This window comes from Nesoenas mayeri (assembly GCF_963082525.1).
Source record: "Nesoenas mayeri genome assembly, chromosome: 16".
Classification (NCBI taxonomy): Eukaryota; Metazoa; Chordata; class Aves; order Columbiformes; family Columbidae; genus Nesoenas; species Nesoenas mayeri.
Window position 1 is genome coordinate 11276874 of NC_137562.1, and position 19575 is coordinate 11296448.

At 50.3% G+C, this 19575-nt stretch overlaps 1 protein-coding gene across 1 annotated transcript; it reads right to left on the reverse strand.

The window, feature by feature from the left end:
* Positions 1-466: 466 nt before the first annotated feature.
* NCOA5 (nuclear receptor coactivator 5) lies at positions 467-18233 on the reverse strand. The gene is made up of 10 exons (XM_080354421.1): positions 18070-18233; positions 14938-15124; positions 14344-14451; positions 10579-10645; positions 7157-7462; positions 6851-6966; positions 6529-6655; positions 4671-4870; positions 3654-3971; positions 467-3261 (listed from the first exon to the last, which is right to left on the reverse strand). Exons 2-10 carry the CDS (start codon positions 15098-15100, stop codon positions 2624-2626), a joined length of 2043 nt encoding a protein of 680 aa, XP_080210547.1. The 5' UTR covers positions 15101-15124; positions 18070-18233; the 3' UTR covers positions 467-2623.
* Between the last annotated feature and the right edge of the window lie 1342 nt (positions 18234-19575).

The window sequence follows — 19575 nt, forward strand, 5'->3', positions numbered from 1 at the left end:
CATGTTAGTTTACAAACCCAGCCCTGCACGTTCGGCCTCTGTGAGTGTTCGGTTCCCCATGGAGCACCTCCTGCCGTTCCACCTTGGTGAAGACAGTGTCCTCCTCCGGTAGACATGCAAGTTCCTCCTTGGCACATGCGCAGACACGTTTCAGTTTTTGTTCCAGACAGGAAGGTCTTGACCCCCAGGTTTGTTCCTCGGGCAGGTGGCTGCGGGAGCAGCGTCCGGCCTGGGCCGGGGCTGGACGAGGCGCAGGCCGTGGTTCTGCACACGGGTCAGGGTTGCACTAGGAGAGTCAAGACCCTCCTCTGTGTAGCAGGACTAAAAACCAGCAGAAAGACCAAAAGGTCTGAGATTTGCTGGTTACAACACTTTCTGTGCTACATGTGCAATATATTTGTTATGAATGTTACCACAAAGTCAGTTCATTCAATAATCTTTTAATCACTGTAGCTAGATGTTCTGCGTTCATTCAAGTGACTTTTATTCGAGTGCAATATTTCAATAGACATGTAGTGACCTAGTATGCTTTGTGTTTTAGAGAATCTGTGTGCAGAGCAATGCAATTAAGTTTAAAACCTTGTAAATAAAACAGGTTGCAAACCAAAAAAAAAACAACAAAAAAAATTAGGCTTGCATTTAATTTCTGTGTTTCAGTATCGTGCATTAGGCCGCCTCAGTACAGCCCCGTGTTCTCTGTGCAGGTATTAATGGAGGAGTGGCTCCTCGGCTGTTGAATGCTCCCTGTTAATGCTTTACTGCTTTAACTGTATTCATTTTTCTAGACTCCTGTCTGCACAAAATGCAATAAATGATTTTATTACACCCTTCACTACTTGCATGGGGAGTTTTCACTTGCTTCCAGGGTCTCCACAGCTATTTTGCACTTGGCTGCTACTACTTCCATAAGCAGGAGCAAGTCCTGACAGGGAGCAGCAGATTGCAGAGGAAGCAGGAGAGCAACAGCCTCTCCCTGCCCCACAGTTCTGTGATTAAGCTCATGCAAAGATGCTTTACCTGTCTGTGGGCTTGTGGAGATAGAGAAAGGGACCCAGCACAGAGTGGCTGGAGGGAAGCCGGCAGACAGACACACTGATACTCGTCCCACCGCCCCGGAGCCACCAGTTTACTGTGCGAGAATGAGGAGCACAAGGTACTTGCAACCAAAGTGTTACAACCGAGACAGACTCTTGTCACAGCACTCCCAGCAAGGTCCGTACACCTGCTGAGCACCCAGTGACAGCCACAGCTGATCTGGAGGGGAGCAACGACAAACACAGTGGCATAATGGATCCTGGTTGTACTCAAGCTGTCAAGTGTCAAAAATGCAACAAGACGTTTTTCCTGTCTTTTTATTAAAAAGTAATGTCCTCTTGTTAACAGCACAGAGAGAAAAAAAAAAGCTACAACACAAACCACCTGGGACACAGAAAATCCTCAGCTCCAAGAACAGCGCTTGCTTAACTTCTCTGGGCTGTCTGCAGGAAGCCCACAGACTCTAAGGCTGTGATGGGGAGGACGACATTGTTAAGAGATGTTTTGTGTTCTGGTATCAAAGTATGTTACTGGTTAAAAACACCGTGAAGAATCACTGGCCGATTTTCTGCTCAACTGTCTGCTGCTGCTTTCAAAGTGTTGAAAAAAAGTACAAAATTATGGTATTGCATCTTGGCACTGCCTCTGCCCCCTGGCTGGACAAACCTGCAGCCAACAGGGAGATGAGGTTTGCGGAGCAGACACTCACCCCGGGAGGGCCGGCAGCACCTCAGCGCAGCTGCAGCTGAGCTGCGGGGCTCCACTAACCAACCGTCCCAAAGCACGATCATAAGAAAAGGATCATATGCCCAATTTAACAGATTGATCTTAACACTGACCACTGGGTGTAAGAAAATCGACAGATCGTTTGCAATGTCTGCCTCAGCTAGAAGCTCGTGTTTCAGATCTGGTGCAGCGCTCAGACCAAACATGCTGGGCATGGTGAGGAGCGATTCTCTGCCTTTGCCAGGATACAATGGCACAGCCCCGGGGTACTGAGCAGTGGCCAGACCTGTGCTTCAGGAGTTCAGCTCCATCACTACCAATGGACTTGCCAACTGCCTTATATACCATAAAAAAAAAAAAAAAAGAAAGAAAAAGATGCAAAGAAAAATAGCGCCCATTCCAAAACGGGGTTCTCCAAGAACGCCCGGTCAGGGTACCGCTCTGTTCAGTCCCGTTTCATTTCCTCACTGCTGACCCAACACCACAGTAAGACCATTCAGCGAGAGCAGGCTGCACTGATGGGGAGATGCACCAGCTGCTGGGAGTGAGGACAACACAGCAGGGCTGTCACTCCAGCAGCTTCTGGGACTGGACAGAACAACCAAATATCCACAGTGGCTCTGAGCACCTCCTGCCACTGAGACAACAGAGCACACTTCTGCAAACACTGCTAACCAGACCGAGGTGAAGACGGGCAGCACGAGCAACAGCAGCGATGCCACTGGGCTGCACTCTCACCGAAACAGAGAGGACATGCACATCCAGGGGCACGTGTCCCGTGTGAGGGACAGGGGACTCTCTGAACAGCTCTAAGTATGGAATGACAAAGGGGAGGGGAAAGGGCCAGGCAGGTTCAGCAGTGTCACTGGTAGGAACCCATGGGCTGCTGGGCAGGGGGCCCTGCTCGCCCCTGGCCCACAGTTTGGCTCACCAGGTGGGAGAGCGCACGACCGCTCTGGATAAGGGTGTCCAAGGCCTTCTGTACGCTGGGGTTGTCAAAGTTGATCCCAGAAGATACTGGTCTCTGAGCAGGTACGTTGCCAGGTGCAGGGAGGCGATTTGGGTGCTGACCATAGAGCGACTGAGCTTGTGGAGGAGCTCCAGGTCTTGGACCTGCATTTCTGGAAGGGCCCTGGAGGGCAGGAAGCTGTGTGCTCGGAGTCTGCAATCTCTGCTGAGCCTGGTTTAAATTTCCCGCACTCATCGGTGTGGGCCAGGCCTGACCACTGGCTGCATTAGCAAAGTTCTGGTTTGGAGTGCCACCTGAAACGCCCACAGGGGCTGCAGAACTGCTGTTTGCTACAGCAGCTGCTGTCCCACTGTTGAAGAGACTGAGGATTTTTGCTTGAAGCTCCTGCTGAGGATTAGAAGAGGACGCTGGAACAGAAGGAGCAGAGCCCAGAGGCTGTGAACTCTGATGAGCCTGAGAGCTGGGAAGGCTGGACTGACTGCCCAGAGATGGTCCTGAGGGTGCCCCCAAAGGCTGTCTTGACATGGGCGCTGGGAAAGAAAGGAAAGAAGGTTAAAGCTCTGCAACTGCCCTTGAAGGGGCACCTGAAGAAAACTAGTGAAAGAACTGCCAAAGACACCCGCATCAATGAACAGACACCCTATGGGGAAACCAAATCACTCAGCAGAACTGCTGCCCTTTGTGTAGCGACAAAACCAGTGACAGCAGCCCTGTACCTTCCCCAAGAGAACACAGAGCCACAGTTCTTTCACATGAAACACAGGAATCTTCTCAGGACCCCTAAGGACACGTCCATCTCCATAAAATGAGGCGCTGTATCAGGAGTTATGGCACTGGGACTCCTCTGCAGTCCCAGGAGTGTTTTTGGGTCCCAGCTCACAGAGCTCACAAACCAGATAATGTCTGTGGCTGAAGAACTTACCCTGAGGAGAATCAGCGCTTCCCCTCAGTAACCGTTCCTTCCGGTCTCTCAAGTAATTAATGACTTTATCAATCTCCTTAGCGGTTAGATAGCGGTTGTCTGCCAGCAGGTTCAAGAGAGTCTGGATGCCGGGTGGGTGCCCCCCCCGGACACCCTCATCCGCGGGGGGTGGGCGCTCCTGCAGCACCGCTTCATCTGCCATCTTGGCCGCCTGCCGCGCGATCTCCTCGCGCTCCTTTTCCCGGCACTCGGTTTTGTAGCGCTCGTAGTTCCTTGCCACCAGCACCATGGCATCAGCTTGGGGCATGTTGCGGTGTTCTGCGCAAGGAAAAAACACGTTTCAGGTAACCCAAAGTGGCGTTAATGTGCGGTGCCTCGCCCTGCACACACAGCACGTCCCACTCTGCTGGCAGGCATCGCTTTGGGATCGCAAGCCTGGGCTTGGGAAGCTCCTACAGCAACGCTGCCACTTCCTGAGCCCACAGAAGGCTCAAGGCCTCACCCAGCAAGGCCAACCTTCTCCTCCATGGCCAAGGGCTATGAGAAGTTTTTGTATCAGAACAAGAAGTGTCTTTCTTGCCTCTCACCCAACTAAAAGGGAAAGCAGCTCCCTCTAGCTCTCACATAATTCTCTGTGCTCCAAGAGAAGACGGTTCCAGCCATTTGACTGCTAAAGCCTTGGACAGATCCAAAACTTGCCCTCTGAAGGTTGCTGGGGTACACAATTTGCCCCAAGATTCAAAGGCCGGTGATGTTATGTGCTAAGAACGCAGCTGAGATTCTCTCTTAGTAGAAATTAGACAGTCCTTCTGATAAGGGACAAAAAAAGTATTATGGAAACTTGTAAATAATGATATTCGCATGCGTGACATGGTATCAAGTAATTGATAACTACTTATGTCACAGTAAGATGAACTTTGTCCTGTGTGACCCTGCTTGACAGCAAGTGTTCTAATGCAGCACCCTGAGCAGCTCAGAGCAACCAGAGAGTGACATGGCACACAGAGACCTCAGTACCTTGTGGGGTGCCAAACATGATGTTAACAGTGCAAGAGCGGTGAACTTGGTGCTGCTGGGTGATGACAATGGCAAAAGGAGACCCTCCTCTGCTGACATCGTCCAGGGCTTGCGTCAGTGACATCTCCGTGTTGAGGAAGATCAGGTCCACCACCATGCCCAGGTCCCGCACCTTCCGCCCCACTGACTCTGCGTACTCCCTGCCGGAGCAGAGCCAGAGTTCAGTCAGTCCTGCAAAATGAACCCTGCTGCATATCCCTCCCCTCAGCTCACACTCGCCAAACTTCACAGTGTTTAACAGGAGAGTACCAAAGCAATCTCATTACGATAATATCAAAGCCCATACCCTACCCTTATTTTGATCTGAATCGGTTCAGTTTAACTGAAAGAGATTACAAACCAAGCCTCAGCTTAGCTGAGAAACTGAGCGTTTGCAAAGGGATTTACACTATTATAAATTCATTCACATATAAATATGTTGAAACCAAACTCATTAAGTGAGATAAGTTATGCCTGAAGAGATCCAAGGGGTACAGAGCAGAACAGCTAGCACACAGGAGTTGGTTACCGGTGCTGCGTTCAGTATCCTAACTGCTCCAATGTGCCCTGTCCTAATTCACTGCAGCACAGACCAATTAATTTTCAGAGGATAACTACCCATCCATAAACATTCAAGTTCCAAATACATTTTCTCTTGCTATTTCGTTCTCCTAGCTGGTTTCTGCTCTAACTCAACATCAAGCGTCCCACAGACTTCCCCTTCCAAACCCAAACCACAGCTCCCACAGTTGAGCTTAAAGCTTTCACATCTTTTTTTAAGCTGCCATACTAACTGCACATGCATTCTGAGAAATGTAGTCTGTGTGTGACCACACTTTCTGAAAGAGGTTCAATTTATCGTCTCTGGATGTGAACTTTGTGATTAAACTTCTTCCCTTGCCAACTGTCCTGTTAAGGATTCCCAAGCTACGTCGATCATGTATCTAAGTCACTTGGGAGTCACCTTTCAACAGGTCTACAGTAGGTGACATCAGTGCTTCAATACCCAAGATTTATTAATGTGCTCCAGCTCTTACAGTTTGTAAAGACACAGACACCAGCGGTGCCACCATCACAGCCTGTCCTGCTGTCCCCGGCACAGGGCACCTCTGTTCCCAGCACAGCACCCACTCTCCAAACTAACCACACATTTTAGGCACGAGTTCCTTTGACTCCAAAAATTGCTTCAAGTCCTGACATTCCACGAGAAAGCACGCCGTTCTCCAGGGATGCGCGTTTCTCTCTAGATTAACACTCCTGCATTCAGCACACCAAAAACCCACACTGTGTTTCGGGAGGTATGCCTCACAAGTGCTCAGACTTTACACATGCTGTTGGTATCATTCACAACCACTTTCAGCAGGGATTTTAAACATCATCCATGTCAGATTGATGGCACGGACGGGTACCTGACCTTGAATCCACTCTGTCAGGAGCGCTGAAATGTACACCCCCCCGCCTGCACCACAACACTGCTCTGTGTTACCTGTTCACTGTCACACATTGATAATTCCATATTGGTCACCCATGAATAACAAGTACAGGCCACTACAGCCTGTCATGACAGCAGGCTGATATGAAGGGTAGGTAGAAAAGCATCAGGACAAAGTATAGTGGTAAGTGACAAACAGGCAATAAGCGTAAAGCACAAGATACAACATGTTTCCATCTCAGCAACACGTATTCCCAGAACAGCGACAGGAGCGGTGGCTCTACAGTTGCGCCCCCCAACCTGTAAGACAGTCTCAAGGCCAGACTAAGCTTAATTCCATTTTCTTCTACCATGCAATAATAAAATTGGTCATAACTATTTTCTTACTTTGTCTGTTTATTCACCACTATCACAGAACAATCCACAGGTCTCTCTGCATCAAAACGTCTCTTGATTTCCTCGTAGTACTGGCGGTACAGCTCCTCTCGGCGCCGCTCCTCACGCTTCAGGCGGTCTGAAAGCAAGTCACAGGGACAGAACAAATAACGTCCTTTGGACCTGCTTGGAACAATGAGGTGCACACAGCCAGCCTGTCCCTCTCCGAACACCCCGCGCCACGGAGCGCTACGCACTGGGCACTGCTGGCATCTCTCGCATCCTCACAGAGGGACAATGTGAATCTGCCTGTTACAACCTGACAGGTACTCACCGTCTGAATTCCCTGGTGCTCTATCAAAATGCTCTTTGTAACGGTCATAGTAAGAGTCATCCTTCCGCCGATAGTAGTCTTCACGGCGAAGGTAACGGTCATAACCTTCATCTCGTCTGCAACATTGACAGAAGAACAAGGGTTTCCATGCTCCAGCACGATCTCAGGCAGTAACTTTGGTCAATGCATCACATACCTTCTTCCAGTTCAGTTTCTGAAGTACCCCCCCGCTCCCCACAAGACATAAAGCGGGCACCCAGTGTCCCCAGCCAGAGAAATTTCCTCATACAATCCCAGGGAAATTACCTGTACACGGGATCCCGAGGGTCTCTCATATCCCGTGGATCCCTGTATCGGTCGTACAGCGGCTCCCGTGGGTCCCGAAGATCTCTGACATCACGAGGGTCCCGCAAGTCTCTCGGATCCCTGATATCCCGTGGGTCTCGTAGGTCCCGGTGATCTCTGGCATCACGCATGTCTCTAGCTCGAATATCTCGGGGGTCTCTGGAATCTCGCCCATTTCTACCATCTCTGGGGTCTCTCCGTGGGCTCCCCCGCAGCGGGGAGCGGTCACGTCTGCCATCACGGCCATCCCCGTAGACATACGGCTCTCTGTGGAAAACACCAGGGAATTCTATCAGACTGCTAACAGCACGAGCACCGTCACCCCCAGGTCTCTCACCTGAGGTGCCAAAATGACCCTGCTCTCAGCAGCTGAATCCTCCCTCCTAGCCCGCAACTGCAAGAATTACCCAAAAAACATATTTGTTGAAGCAGCCTCAAGAAGCTTCTTAATTCTGATGTTTATCACAGCCAAACAAGACCCAAAAAGCTCCTTAATGGAGCATCACTAAGAGTGTAGAGCACCTGTGGAAGAAGTGAACAGGCACCTCAGAAACCACCGTTTTAAGGCCTCCAGCCTCCAGTGTCAGCCACAGGTCATCTACCAAACATGGTTTTACAAATTCAGTGAGAGAATTCAAGGTGCTGGAGCCTAATAACCACAAATATGCAACACTCAGGAGCAGACAAGGGATCCATTAAAGTCACCAGTTAATGACAGAACACCTGAAATAATTTGTTATTTGTATATGACTTTAAAAGGAGCTTGTTGCGACAAAGACACTGTAGGTTCCACGGTGTGGTTGGGTTTGTGCTGCTAGCAGAAAGCAACAAGAGCTACCGCCGGGTCCTGGATTTGCAGGGACAGTTTCCATAGAAAGCCAGTCTTATGCTCGCAACGCCCCACATCAGGAGGGCATAAACCCAGCCAGCATGGTGTCCTCAGCAGCAGCAGGCTCCATCATACCTGAACCATCCATCTCCTTCACACTTTGTACTGCACCGTCTTCGGAGGCAAGGCAGAATAACGTTCCAGTCTTAATATTTTCCCAAAACAGTAGGCTTTTTTCCAGGTCATCTTTTGTTTTCCAGAAAAAAAAAAAAGGTAACACAACATAACTTCATTGTAGTATAAGCAAAATATAAAAAAAGTCTTGCAGAGAAACCACTAAGCTTCATGTGTTTGGAATGTTCGTTCCCCAAGATACTGACAACCATCAGAAAAAAGAAAAAACAGCTTTTTGAATCTTTTTATTTCCAAAACTTGACAGACTTTGAGTCCACTAGCAGCCTAATCTAGTTTATGAAAGGTAAGCAGAACACAGAGCATTCACGCAGCAGGCACCTGGGGAGCAGGGAGGCAGCAGGACCGAGTTCCGTGTCCGAGGACAACAGGAGGTGGATCTGCAGGGATGCGGTGGATCTGAGATACATGGAGCTGGCATGCTCTGCTTTTATGTCAGATATAAAACATCTTGGGACAAACTACAGAGTTGCCATCAAGAACACACTTAGCCTCCTCCTGTAGAAGAAACACTGTATTTGCACACCAGGTGTAAACTCCTCAGCCTCCTGGACACACAAATCCGACTTGTTTGTGATCTGTATTGTAACCACATCCCGTGACATATATCTGTCATCGACCCCTTCCCCCCAGCCTACAGTGAATGGTGGCAGAAGCTCAGGAAGAACTTCTGATTTGCTCCGATGGATGCCAAGTAACTGATCTTTCCGTAGCTGTAAAACCATATAGCAAAACAGTCAGATGCAGTGTAATTGTTTGGCATATGACATTTATTCCAGTTGGAACGGAGGTGACCAGAACAGGCCACATTATCTGCAGAGACAAAATGGTGCAGAATGAACAACGCACAACTGCAACGAAGCACAAACGTGGCGCGGGTCCCCTCTGCTGCGGCACCTGCATCACTGCTCTGCTGCTTGCGGAGGAGGCACCACAGTCGCTGCTTCCACAGTCTGCTCCTGCAGCCGCTGGATCCTGCCGGCCCGGCACCGCACCTGGCATTGCAGCCGTCGCTCGCACACCTGCAGTGCGGCCTAGAGTCCATCGCTCGCACCAGCACGCCCACAGCTGTGCCCATGGGGCTGCTCGGGACCTGGTGCTGGCAACCCAGGACAGTAGTGGTGTCTGCAGTGCCAGCTGGAATCCAGTGCCTGTCCCAGGCACCAAAGCCTTTGGCAGCCGCGGGGGTAGTGCAGTCCATACGCCCATGCCCACGGTCACACACGTCCAGTGCTCCTCAGGGCACCTGCTCTCACACACATCAGGGTGACGCAGGTCCCGACACCCATGGCATCAGTGCTGCTGCCCAGCCCTCTGCAGCACGATTCGAGGACCAGCACTCGAGGCTGGGGTGTCCACCCCGAACACCTGCATCACTGCTCCACGCCCCCAGCATCACGCACCTGCAGTGCCACTGAGGCCAAAGATGTGCCACTAGTGCCTGTTGCTGTGCTGGCAGTGTTTCTGGGGCCTTGTGTCAACACTTGGCACACCTGATACTGCCATGCCTGCACCGGGACCCACTGCGTGCCTGAGGCACGGCCAGGCAATGCCCATGCCACAGTCTCTGCAGGAGCATTTGGCCCTGTGCAGGATAAGTGCATCACAACCCAGTGATGCCAAGGATGGCAGCTACTCCTGCTCTGGTTTATGGTGGTAGGTTTCTTGCGCAGAAGATGCACACCTTACATCAAGCTGTAACCACAGCACATCTTCCTGCACTCCCTAGTAACACCATGGAAAGGAATGCGGAGTTGTCCTGTAACAGGACAGTCCTTGTCTCCACTCGCCTGTGGCTTCACACACAGAGGATTTGCAGGAGCTGCACGTGTGGTGCCTGTGGCGGGTGGGAAAGCAGAAGCTGGCAGGTACACATCACTGTCACTGCGCAAGAGACGTCTGCTCTGCCTTATGCTGCACCCACGCGCTCTCTTCCAGTCCCAGTTCAGCACTGGAGCTTGTGACACCAGAAGAGGTAAGATCCCAAAGTCCTCTGTAGCATGGCACTGGGAACGCTACAGCCCCTCGGCCTTCCATAGATCCGTCTCAGCTTCCCTGAGATTTGAGGCAGGAGCAAACGTCAAGTGTATTCTTCCTGACAAGTCTCTTACAACCTGTACTGCAAACAACGCCCAGCTGTAGTAAGAGCAGACATGAGGTTTCCCTCATGCCTCCGTGGTGTCAGTGACAGACAGGCTTGGAGAGGTGGAGCAGCCACATCCCGACTGTCTCGCTCGAGCATCTCCGTTGGACTGGGGAGGTAGCAGGAGGGAAGAGACACAGACATTTAGCACAGGCCGCTGGGCTCATGCCCAGAAAGCCCGACCTTCCTAGTATAACTCACTGCTTCCAGGTACTTTACCTTCGTGCCGGACTGGACCTTGATGAAGCCTTATTCATATTTCTTCTTTCCACTGCTTTCTTAATATCTGTAAAGAATAATCAACCCATCTGTTCAATGCTATGGAACAAAAAAAAGATCATCAGCACAATTCAAATGAAAGCAACTTAAGCTCAACAACATCCAGATGGTGCAAGAAAAACCATTCAGCAGGGAGACATTGTCACTTTGACAATTTTTTATTAAGTTTAGATAGTACAACATAATTAAATTTTCATGGATTTCTCCGATTTCAAAATAGGGTGGACAGCTTGGGTGAAGTTTTAACCCTTTATGTTCAGGCCTACAGTCAGACTCTTCATTCCATAAGAGAACCTCTTTCTTCTGCAGTCCATGAGCAAGCAGAAAGCAGCTCACAGGCTCCAGGAGAAAAAGCAGAGCCTGCGAAGCCTCAAGAAAAGGAGCGGATGGCCAGCACAGTCTCGCGTTCCCAGCCAGCCCTGTCCAGTGGAGCATACCCTACCCTTGCTGAACACACCCCCAGTTCTCAGGCGGCACATGCAGCCGGGACCAAGGAGCCCACAGCGCCAGCTCCGTGGAAACTCAGCGCCGTGTAACCCAAACACCGCTGCTAACGGAGGTGAACTGAGGCAACAGATCAGGAATCTGAAAATGGGTTGGCTTCAGAGCATCTCCATGGAAAACACCATGAAGTGAAATACAAGGAAGTAAGAAAGAGCTGGAGAAACAGTCTTGTCCTCAGCCAGAAACGGTGGAGTCTCCCCGAGCTGGCAGACAGCTCTGCTGTGATGAAAGCAAACGTCCTGCACCAGCCATTGATGAGAAATGGTGTACTGGGGCGGCAGGAACAAACAGGAAGGACTGCAGATGTTTCACTCTGAAAACCTTTTAAGGAAAGGAACAAACCACCCTAGGTCCTGTCTGCTCCCTGACAATCTATTAGCAATTAAAATTTCTTATTAGCTATTTACATTAACTATTTTCAAACTCTTGCAAGTGAATAAACATGCCACGATATCTTTAGACAGACTCAGTCTTCTGTAACATCCCAAACTATCCTTTGTTACTTGCAAGATTTAAATTGGAATTAAGGGGTTAGTTCTAATTTGTACTCTCGTTGTCAATCAAGAAGCAGCGTGTTCTCTTTTCTGGGGGGAGAAGCGAGCGCAATGTGAACATTCACTGCAGCGCAGAACAACGTCCCGGAGCAGCCGCAGCCTCTCCAGAGCAGGGGCAGCTGCACTGGCTGCTGCCAGAGATGAAATTCCATGGACATTTATTCCCTACACAGTTTGACTCATTACAGATATGAAAACACTTCTGTCAATTTGTGGAAGTATTAGTATAATGCAACATTGGAGTTAAACTCTCCCAAAGCCTCTTACCATCTCATGTTATTAGCAATTATATTTAATACTCAGACTGCGTAACTGCGGAAACTGTTCTCCTTGCATTTATTTAGTTGAGAATTTCCCCCCCACCTTAAAGTCAAGTATTATCTTTAAGCAAGACACTATCTGCTTTCTTTGGTTTAAGATTATTTTTATTTTCTGTTTAATATGCCATTGCAGAAAACTATTATGATTTTTACACTCAATACCATACATTTCTTTCAAATTTAAAAAAAAAAAGTATTTAAATCCGAACAAAAATATTTGACTAGAAGAAAAAACACCTTTGACAGGGATCCTTCTCTTGTGCAAAACAAACAGATTTAATAACATTTTATTTAATGCCAACAGCATTTACATGTTAAGTATTTTAACACTGACAAAACTTCCAAGGGGGAAGTCTTCTGTCCCGAAGGATTTTGAGATGACAGGGGCACTGCAACCATACAGTGTGACCTCCTGAATCAACACAGGTGACAGTTTCTTGAATCACATTCCTATCTCAAGTGCAGCAGTGGCACTGAAGTGGAGCTTCTCTTTTAGCAAAACATCCAATTCCAATTTAAAAGTCTCCAGAGCACAGAAACCACCAAAGCTCCAATAAGTTATTCCAGAATTAAATGGCTTTGCTGTTAAAAAAGCTATTTATTTCCATTTAAGGACTTGTCATACTTATGCCTACTAGATGAAAACTCTCTCGTCTCCAGTCTGCCTGTAACACACAGATCACATCACTCCTGTATCCTGAGGCGTTTGCTAGGGCTTGTTCTTCAACTCTTTAAGACTTTTTCATTACCCTGTTTGAAGCAGGCACAGCAGCACTGAGCAGCCTCCCAGTCCCATCCCCTCCCTGTAGTTCTGTGTCCCTGCAGCTCACTGGGCTGAGCCTCACTTCAGGCTTTACTGACAGCTCAGCTCTGCTGGCACCGGCTTAGGAACAAGGTCAGCTCATTTCACCATCACTGACTCAACCTTCATAATTTCATTCTCTTTGTAAAACATTATTGTGTGTTTGCTTTCCAAGTCACTGACAACAGCACTTTGTGGCCAGGAATCCATTTTTCCACAGCACCACTCAAAGCACTGAGCAATTCAATCTATGCGACACCAAGATTCATTTGAAATCCATTTAACCCTATCTTGGTTTTAATTGTTCTAGTTTATTAATCAAATCAAATGCCTTACAGAAGACACTGTCCCTTTCAGCCATAAAACTGGCAGTATCGTGAGTCAGCCAGGGCTTATTTGGCATTACTGAACCCCTCAGTGAGGTGAAGCCCGTTTGCCGTGGGGCCGGTCGCTCACCCCGGCATGGCCGCAGCCCGGCGCGAGCGCTGCAAACCCTGTTTCCAAGGCTGTGGAAACCCAACACTAACACCTCGCAGGGCTTCACATCACTGAGCCGCACAGGCGCTGGTTTGCTGGAGAGGGGCACTTTTGATAGCTGCTCCTTCACCTTTTTCAGTTGGCTACTGAAATGGAAATGATATGAAAAACAACTTCTGCTTCTTCAAAAATAGAGAGCAGGAACATTAACTGAAGGCTAGGTGGGACCTTCCCGTTAGAAATGTTATCATTTCCAGACAGTTACACCTCAGCTTCTAGAATAGCCACGGTTGTTCCTGCTCAAGCTCTCAGACTTTAGCAATGTCAGCCATAATTTCTTCTTGTATTCTACCCTCCTTGCCTACTTGCCTCTATTTCCATCTTCAGGCTCATATTTGCTGCTGTGTACACATCTGCCCAAAAGTCATTTTCATTCCTTTCTAAGTCAAACCACTTTTCTTCAAATTAGCATAGGCTTCCTTCAAAAGTCATTTTTTTGCTTGCATTTAATAGATTACTCTTAGATTTCTAACCATTCGTTTCTGTTTAAGTTTGCTCCCAATAGATTTAAGAGAATTATTTTCATCTCTATGGAAATGGCCTTTTGAAAGCACCTAGTATTTATCACACTACTTACAGATTGATTTTACATGTGCAAAAAATTAATCCAAGTTAAGATTACTTATCTAACAAGGCATTAAGTGCTGTGACCAATTTCTCTGAACCTGTCAAGATGAAGCTCAATATTGCTTTACAAATGTTTTTAAAACTACACGCATGAACTGTTTCTTACACAGTGTAATAGAGCTTTTGAAATACTAACACATCAAAATAACTTCAGATCAAGACTTGGACAGCAAGAGAAAACACTGCAGGTGAACCACACAGCACTGACAGCAAACAACTCGGAAGGCAAATCCATAGCCCGTCAAGTGATTCAGAGTAATGGCAGGCAGGTCTCACACAGCGCTCTGTCCAGAGCTTCACACCAAAGCACCTTCTACCGAACACATGCTGGGTCAGGAGAGCGCGGAGCAGTGGTCCTTACCTAATCTATACCCTTTATAAAGGCGACCATTCTCACCGGCCAGAGCGGCCTGGACATCTTCTAGATGGTCATACTGCACGAACCCATAGCCATGGTACATGCTGAGGGCTGGAAAAGTTAACAGCAGGGCAAGAGCAGTTACACGACGGGACAGACTCCCCACACCCCAGCCGTCACACGCCCCAGCAATGGACATCAGTGTCCCTGGAAACCCGCGTCTGCCAGGGCCAGAAGGCAGAGCTCAAACACTCTGAAATACATTACATGGATCAGCTGCCTTCTGACAAGGCAGTGACCAAAATACAGCCCAGGAAGTGACCCATTTGATGAAGAGACTAGGAAAGCATACTGTAACATCACCCTGCAACCCCAAAAGCTGAAGCAGAGCTGATACATACACGTTACATTTCAGCTGTATCGAAGGAATTGCTTTTCAGAGAAAGTGCAGGTAGAGGAAATTACCATTAAAAGGTCACTTCTTAGGAGCAACATCAGTAACTCCTCTCATCATCATCAAACAGCACTTGACAAGCATGAAAGTTATATTTCTCACTGAATTCCCAGCCACAAAAAGGCATAAGATAATATACTAACCCCTGATTTTGCCATATTTTGAAAATAGCTCTTCCATTTCTTCACGAGTCATGTGGTCTGTGGGCAAATTGCCGACAAAAAGTCTTCTCTCTAAATCCCGAGGCTTGGTGCTGTTAGTGAAGTCGCTCTGATTGATGCTATTGCTCTTGCGTCCTTGAGCCATTTTGCTTTTGTCCCAAATCCAACTCTTCGCAAAAAAGAAAAACGGCCATGCATATAATTTCAATCCATGACATTAAAATTAAGCTGGAACAAGATTAAACTTAACAGCTTTGCAGACTAGAAGCCAACTGGGTCTGCTTGACGCAATCTTCACTCCAGAGAAATTTAATACAGGGGATACAGAGGTCTGGCAAAATCGTATAGCGCAGCATTTTGGTTGAGCTTTTCTGCAATACCAAAAGGTAGCAAACCTAATTATTTCGCGGATAAGTTTTAATGGTTTAACTCCAAACTAAGATAGAAATAAAACTCATTTTCCACTAAAACATCTTAACTTTAAGCTTTTCAATACACCCATTGTTGTCACATCTATTTCTTCAGTCCACTGGAAAGAAGTGTTGAAATTTATGCAATATTTTAATGCACAGAGAGGAAACACTCATCACAACATTGCATAACGGGACTCAAATATTTCAATGCAGGCTCTGAATGAGGAAGCACAGTTTAAATGCCCTCAATGACCATGCTCGGATCACTTTACTAAGTGTGAAACGTCAACTTTCCAACCCCAGAAAACACAGTTTCTCCCTCATCCCCCTCCTGGTCCCCACCGAAACATCGGCTCCCACAGCAGGCGGGTCCACAGCTGGAACATACCCACCCAGGTCGATGCCCTACCGGCATCTCATCCCCACGCACACTTGGTCACCCACACCACACAGGCAGAGTGGGAACACCTGAACCTGCACAGACCTACCCAGAGAATCACAGCAAAAAACCTCAAACAAAAAAAAACCTAACATAGCATATTCTACCAAGCCACCAAAAAATCCCACCAAACCTCACCCAGGATTCATACTTTCTAGTTAGAAAGTTATCATTATGTAAAGCTTATTAAAAAAAAAATACATACAAACATGCTGAAACCTTCAAGAAGAACTTCAAAAGTTTGAAAACTATTTGATAAAGTTGTCATACTTCCTAAAAGTTCATCTGCAGAAATGCAACATGCAAGAAACCTGGCAAAAGAAAGCTGATGAAATTGAGTATATCAACAGAAACTTCTGCTGTTAGTCACAAGATGCCAACAGCCACCACATTCCCTAACAGCAACCTGTATTCATTACAATTTGAAAGTAGCCTCTACATAATCAAGTCAAACATAAAAAAAATACAAAACAGGTTTACATAAATACTTCTACAATGCTTAAGTGGCATGAAAGATACACCTACTCCAGATCTGAGACAAAATTTTGTTTGTTTTTGTTTTTTAAGATCAATCAACTGTATGTTTGTATCACTTTTCTCCTTTTAGGAAACCCTGCAGGGACCAGAGGCTGCAAACGCCCAATAAACCTTTTAAAATTAACTGAACCGCCAGAACAGGAAGGACAAAAAAAACCCCAACACTGCAACCAAAATCAAACAAAAAAGTCATTTATTCTGCCATATTTGCCTCACTCCTCCTGTAAGTTTGTCTGCACACACCATTTAATCTTCCCTGTCAGAAGTACCAAATCTTGTTCCATTTTTCTGTACAGAAGCACTAGACTTCTATTCTACTATTGCAGCTCAAATTCTTTTCAGCTGAGGGGAAAGAAGTTTTCAGAATTCTCCCAAAATGGTGAAGTGGCTTTATAACACAGAAAGACCCATCAGTCCGAGCCCCCCTTGGAGCAGGGTGGTGTCCAGGGTGGGTCCTGTTGTCACCAACACCGCGGGATGGGCCATGGAGCCCCAGCACAGCCCATGGGACATCACACAGGAGCTGTCACTGCTGCTGGCGGGACACGAAACTCACGGTGTGAAAAGCAGTTAAGAAATTTCCTTTTCTTTTTCTGAAGGGTGAGGATATAGTGGGTGATGACCAGGGAAGAGGGTGCAAGAGCTTTTTCCATATGAAGAAAAACAGGGAGCTATTTTCCCACTTGCAGGTCACTTTTAAAACAGCAATAAATCCCAAACACTCAGACAGATTGAATTACTAGAGAACTTTCATAAAAGAGCATTTACTGCCTCTGACCATTTTCCACTTGGTAGGTTATACAGTAAAGGGCCACTCAGCAATCACAAGACCAGAATAACTGAACGTTGTCCCAGCTTTAGGCACACTGCACCAGCCCACTGCGCACCTGAGCAGCGCAAAGACAGCAATCCCCACACACGGGAACCGAGCAGGCCCTACAGAGGGACAGTCCAGCTCCGCTTATTGCCAGTAAATCCTCTGGAAGTTCAATAAAGCCACATTTCCCTAAAAATCTTCTCTTGAAAACCGAAGTTATTAATAGTGCTACAGCTTCAGAAAGCGAGACAGAGCTGAAGTGGGATGTTGAAACTGATGCGACACAAGTGAAACATCACACAGAGTCTGCAAAAAGTTCCCGGGCAAAGCAAAACCGCAGCCGGCGCCGCAGGATCGAGGGGCCCAAGAGCTGCCAGCGGCCCCCGGGCGGCGCTCGGTGCCGGTCCCGGCCGGGACACGACCCCGGGCAGCACCCGCACTCCCGGGTCGCAGGCGGACGCGGAGCTGCCCCCGGGGAACATTCACACGGGGAACGGCCGCCTCGGCCCGGAGCTACTGCGGGGACGGAGCCGCACCGGGCGCTTCCCCCCGGCCGGGCCCCCGCGGCTCCTCAGGCAGCGCAGGGGAACCGGGAACCCAGCTGCACTGCGGCCGCGGCATCGCCCCGGGCCCGCTCCCCCGCCACAGCCGCACCCCGCGCTCGCCTCCGTTATCCCCGCGCACCGGCCGGGCCTGGCGGAACAGCCCCGGCGGGCTGCGGTCCCTGCCCGGGGGCCCGGGCGGGAGGCGGAGGCGCCGCCCGCCCACAGGCCGCGGGGCTCACCCGGCGCGGCGCCGGGAAGGACTCGGCCCTCCGCGAGATCGCTGTGGTACGTCTTCAATCCGAACGCTCCGCCGCCCGGAGCCGCGGGCCCCGCCGCCCCCCGCCGCCTGCCGGCCGGACTTACCGCCGCGCCGGGCCCGCTCCGCCTCAGGCCGCCGCCCGCCAGGACAAAGGCGCCAACTGCCGCTGCCGCACGGCACCGTCGCAAAGCGGAGAGAAAGCCCCACCGGGAACGACGACGCCTCACGCTTTGCGGCGCGCTGACGTACGGCCCGCCGCCATGCCTGCCGAGGCACGGGCCCGGCGTGCGGCGCATGCCTAGCTCCCAGCATGCCCCGCGAGCCGCCGGCACCGCAAGGCAGGCTGGGATTTGTAGTCCCGTGGGCGCTGCGGGCCGGGGCCGCTGGGTGGCGCCAGCAGACCCCGCGCGGGCGGGACGGACGGGGCGGGGCCCAGGATCAGGATCGGGACCGGGACCGGGACCGGGCGGCCGGGGCTCCCACTGCCTGGGCAGCTCCAGCTGGGCGACGACCACCGCGCCCTGCCGCCCCCGGGCCGCTCGGGGCTGGGTCAGGGCCGGGAGCGCCCGGAGTCACAAACTCGTCCCCCTGTGCAGCCAGTGCCCGGAGCTGCGGGGACTTCCCAGGCCCGGCCCGCAGGAGCTGGGCCTAGAAATCCCCTCCCCACCGCTCCCTCCGTGTGTCTGCCCTCGAGACTCCCCTGGGACCCTTCGAGCTCTCGAGTGCGTCAGTTTTGGGAAGTGAGGGCTGGACGGGGAATCCAGAGCACGCGGTCTCGAGGCTGCTCACCCACCGTGGCTCTCAGGGAGGTGCCCTGCCTGCCCTGCCTGCCCTGCCTGCCCTGCCCTGCCTGCCCTGCCTGCCCTGCCCTGCCTGCCCTGGCCACGATGCCTGCCCTGCCTGCACTGTCTGCTCTGCCCGCCCTGCCTGCCCTGCCCTGCCCTGCCCTGCCTGTCCTGCCTGCGCTGCCTGCCCTGTGCTGGAGCAGCAGTGGCCCGGCAGAGGCTGCAGACAGCCCCCAAGCAATGACCACAGCGGCTGTTCCTGCAGCGCAGCCGTAGGGGGACAAGGTGGCAGCACCGTGTGTGACCCGGGGATGCTGAGGCCACAGCTCCCTGCTGGGCTGCACGCTGTGGTGAGACGGGGAGTCCAGGGAAAATCTCCAACGCAGGCAGGGGAGCCTGGAACTTCCCCAGGGACCACTCGGGGACTCCTCAGAGGGAACTGAGCCAGAGGCAGGTGGCCTGTCCAGGTCTCCAGCGCTTTTTCCCCTTCCTATTTCTGGGCCGATGTATTTGTAGGGACTCTGCACTGAGGTCAGGGGCTGTGGGCAGTGATGAGGGGCTCTCCAGGTCCGCGTCTCTGAGCTGGGAAAATGAAATAAAATCTCGAAGTTGTGCCTCAGGAATGGGGCAGTGGAGCCAGAGCAAACACTTCCCTCACTTGGCCCGCAAGTGACTCCTGCCCCTGCCCGCTCCTCCTTCACCCCGGGCAGCGCAGGCAGCGGCTCGGCGAGGCTGGCAGGGAGCTGGCAGGAGCCAGCTTCCCACCTCGGGTGGCAGCAAGACGTTCACACAGACCCACCGCGGAGGGACCCCCAGCCCGGGCGG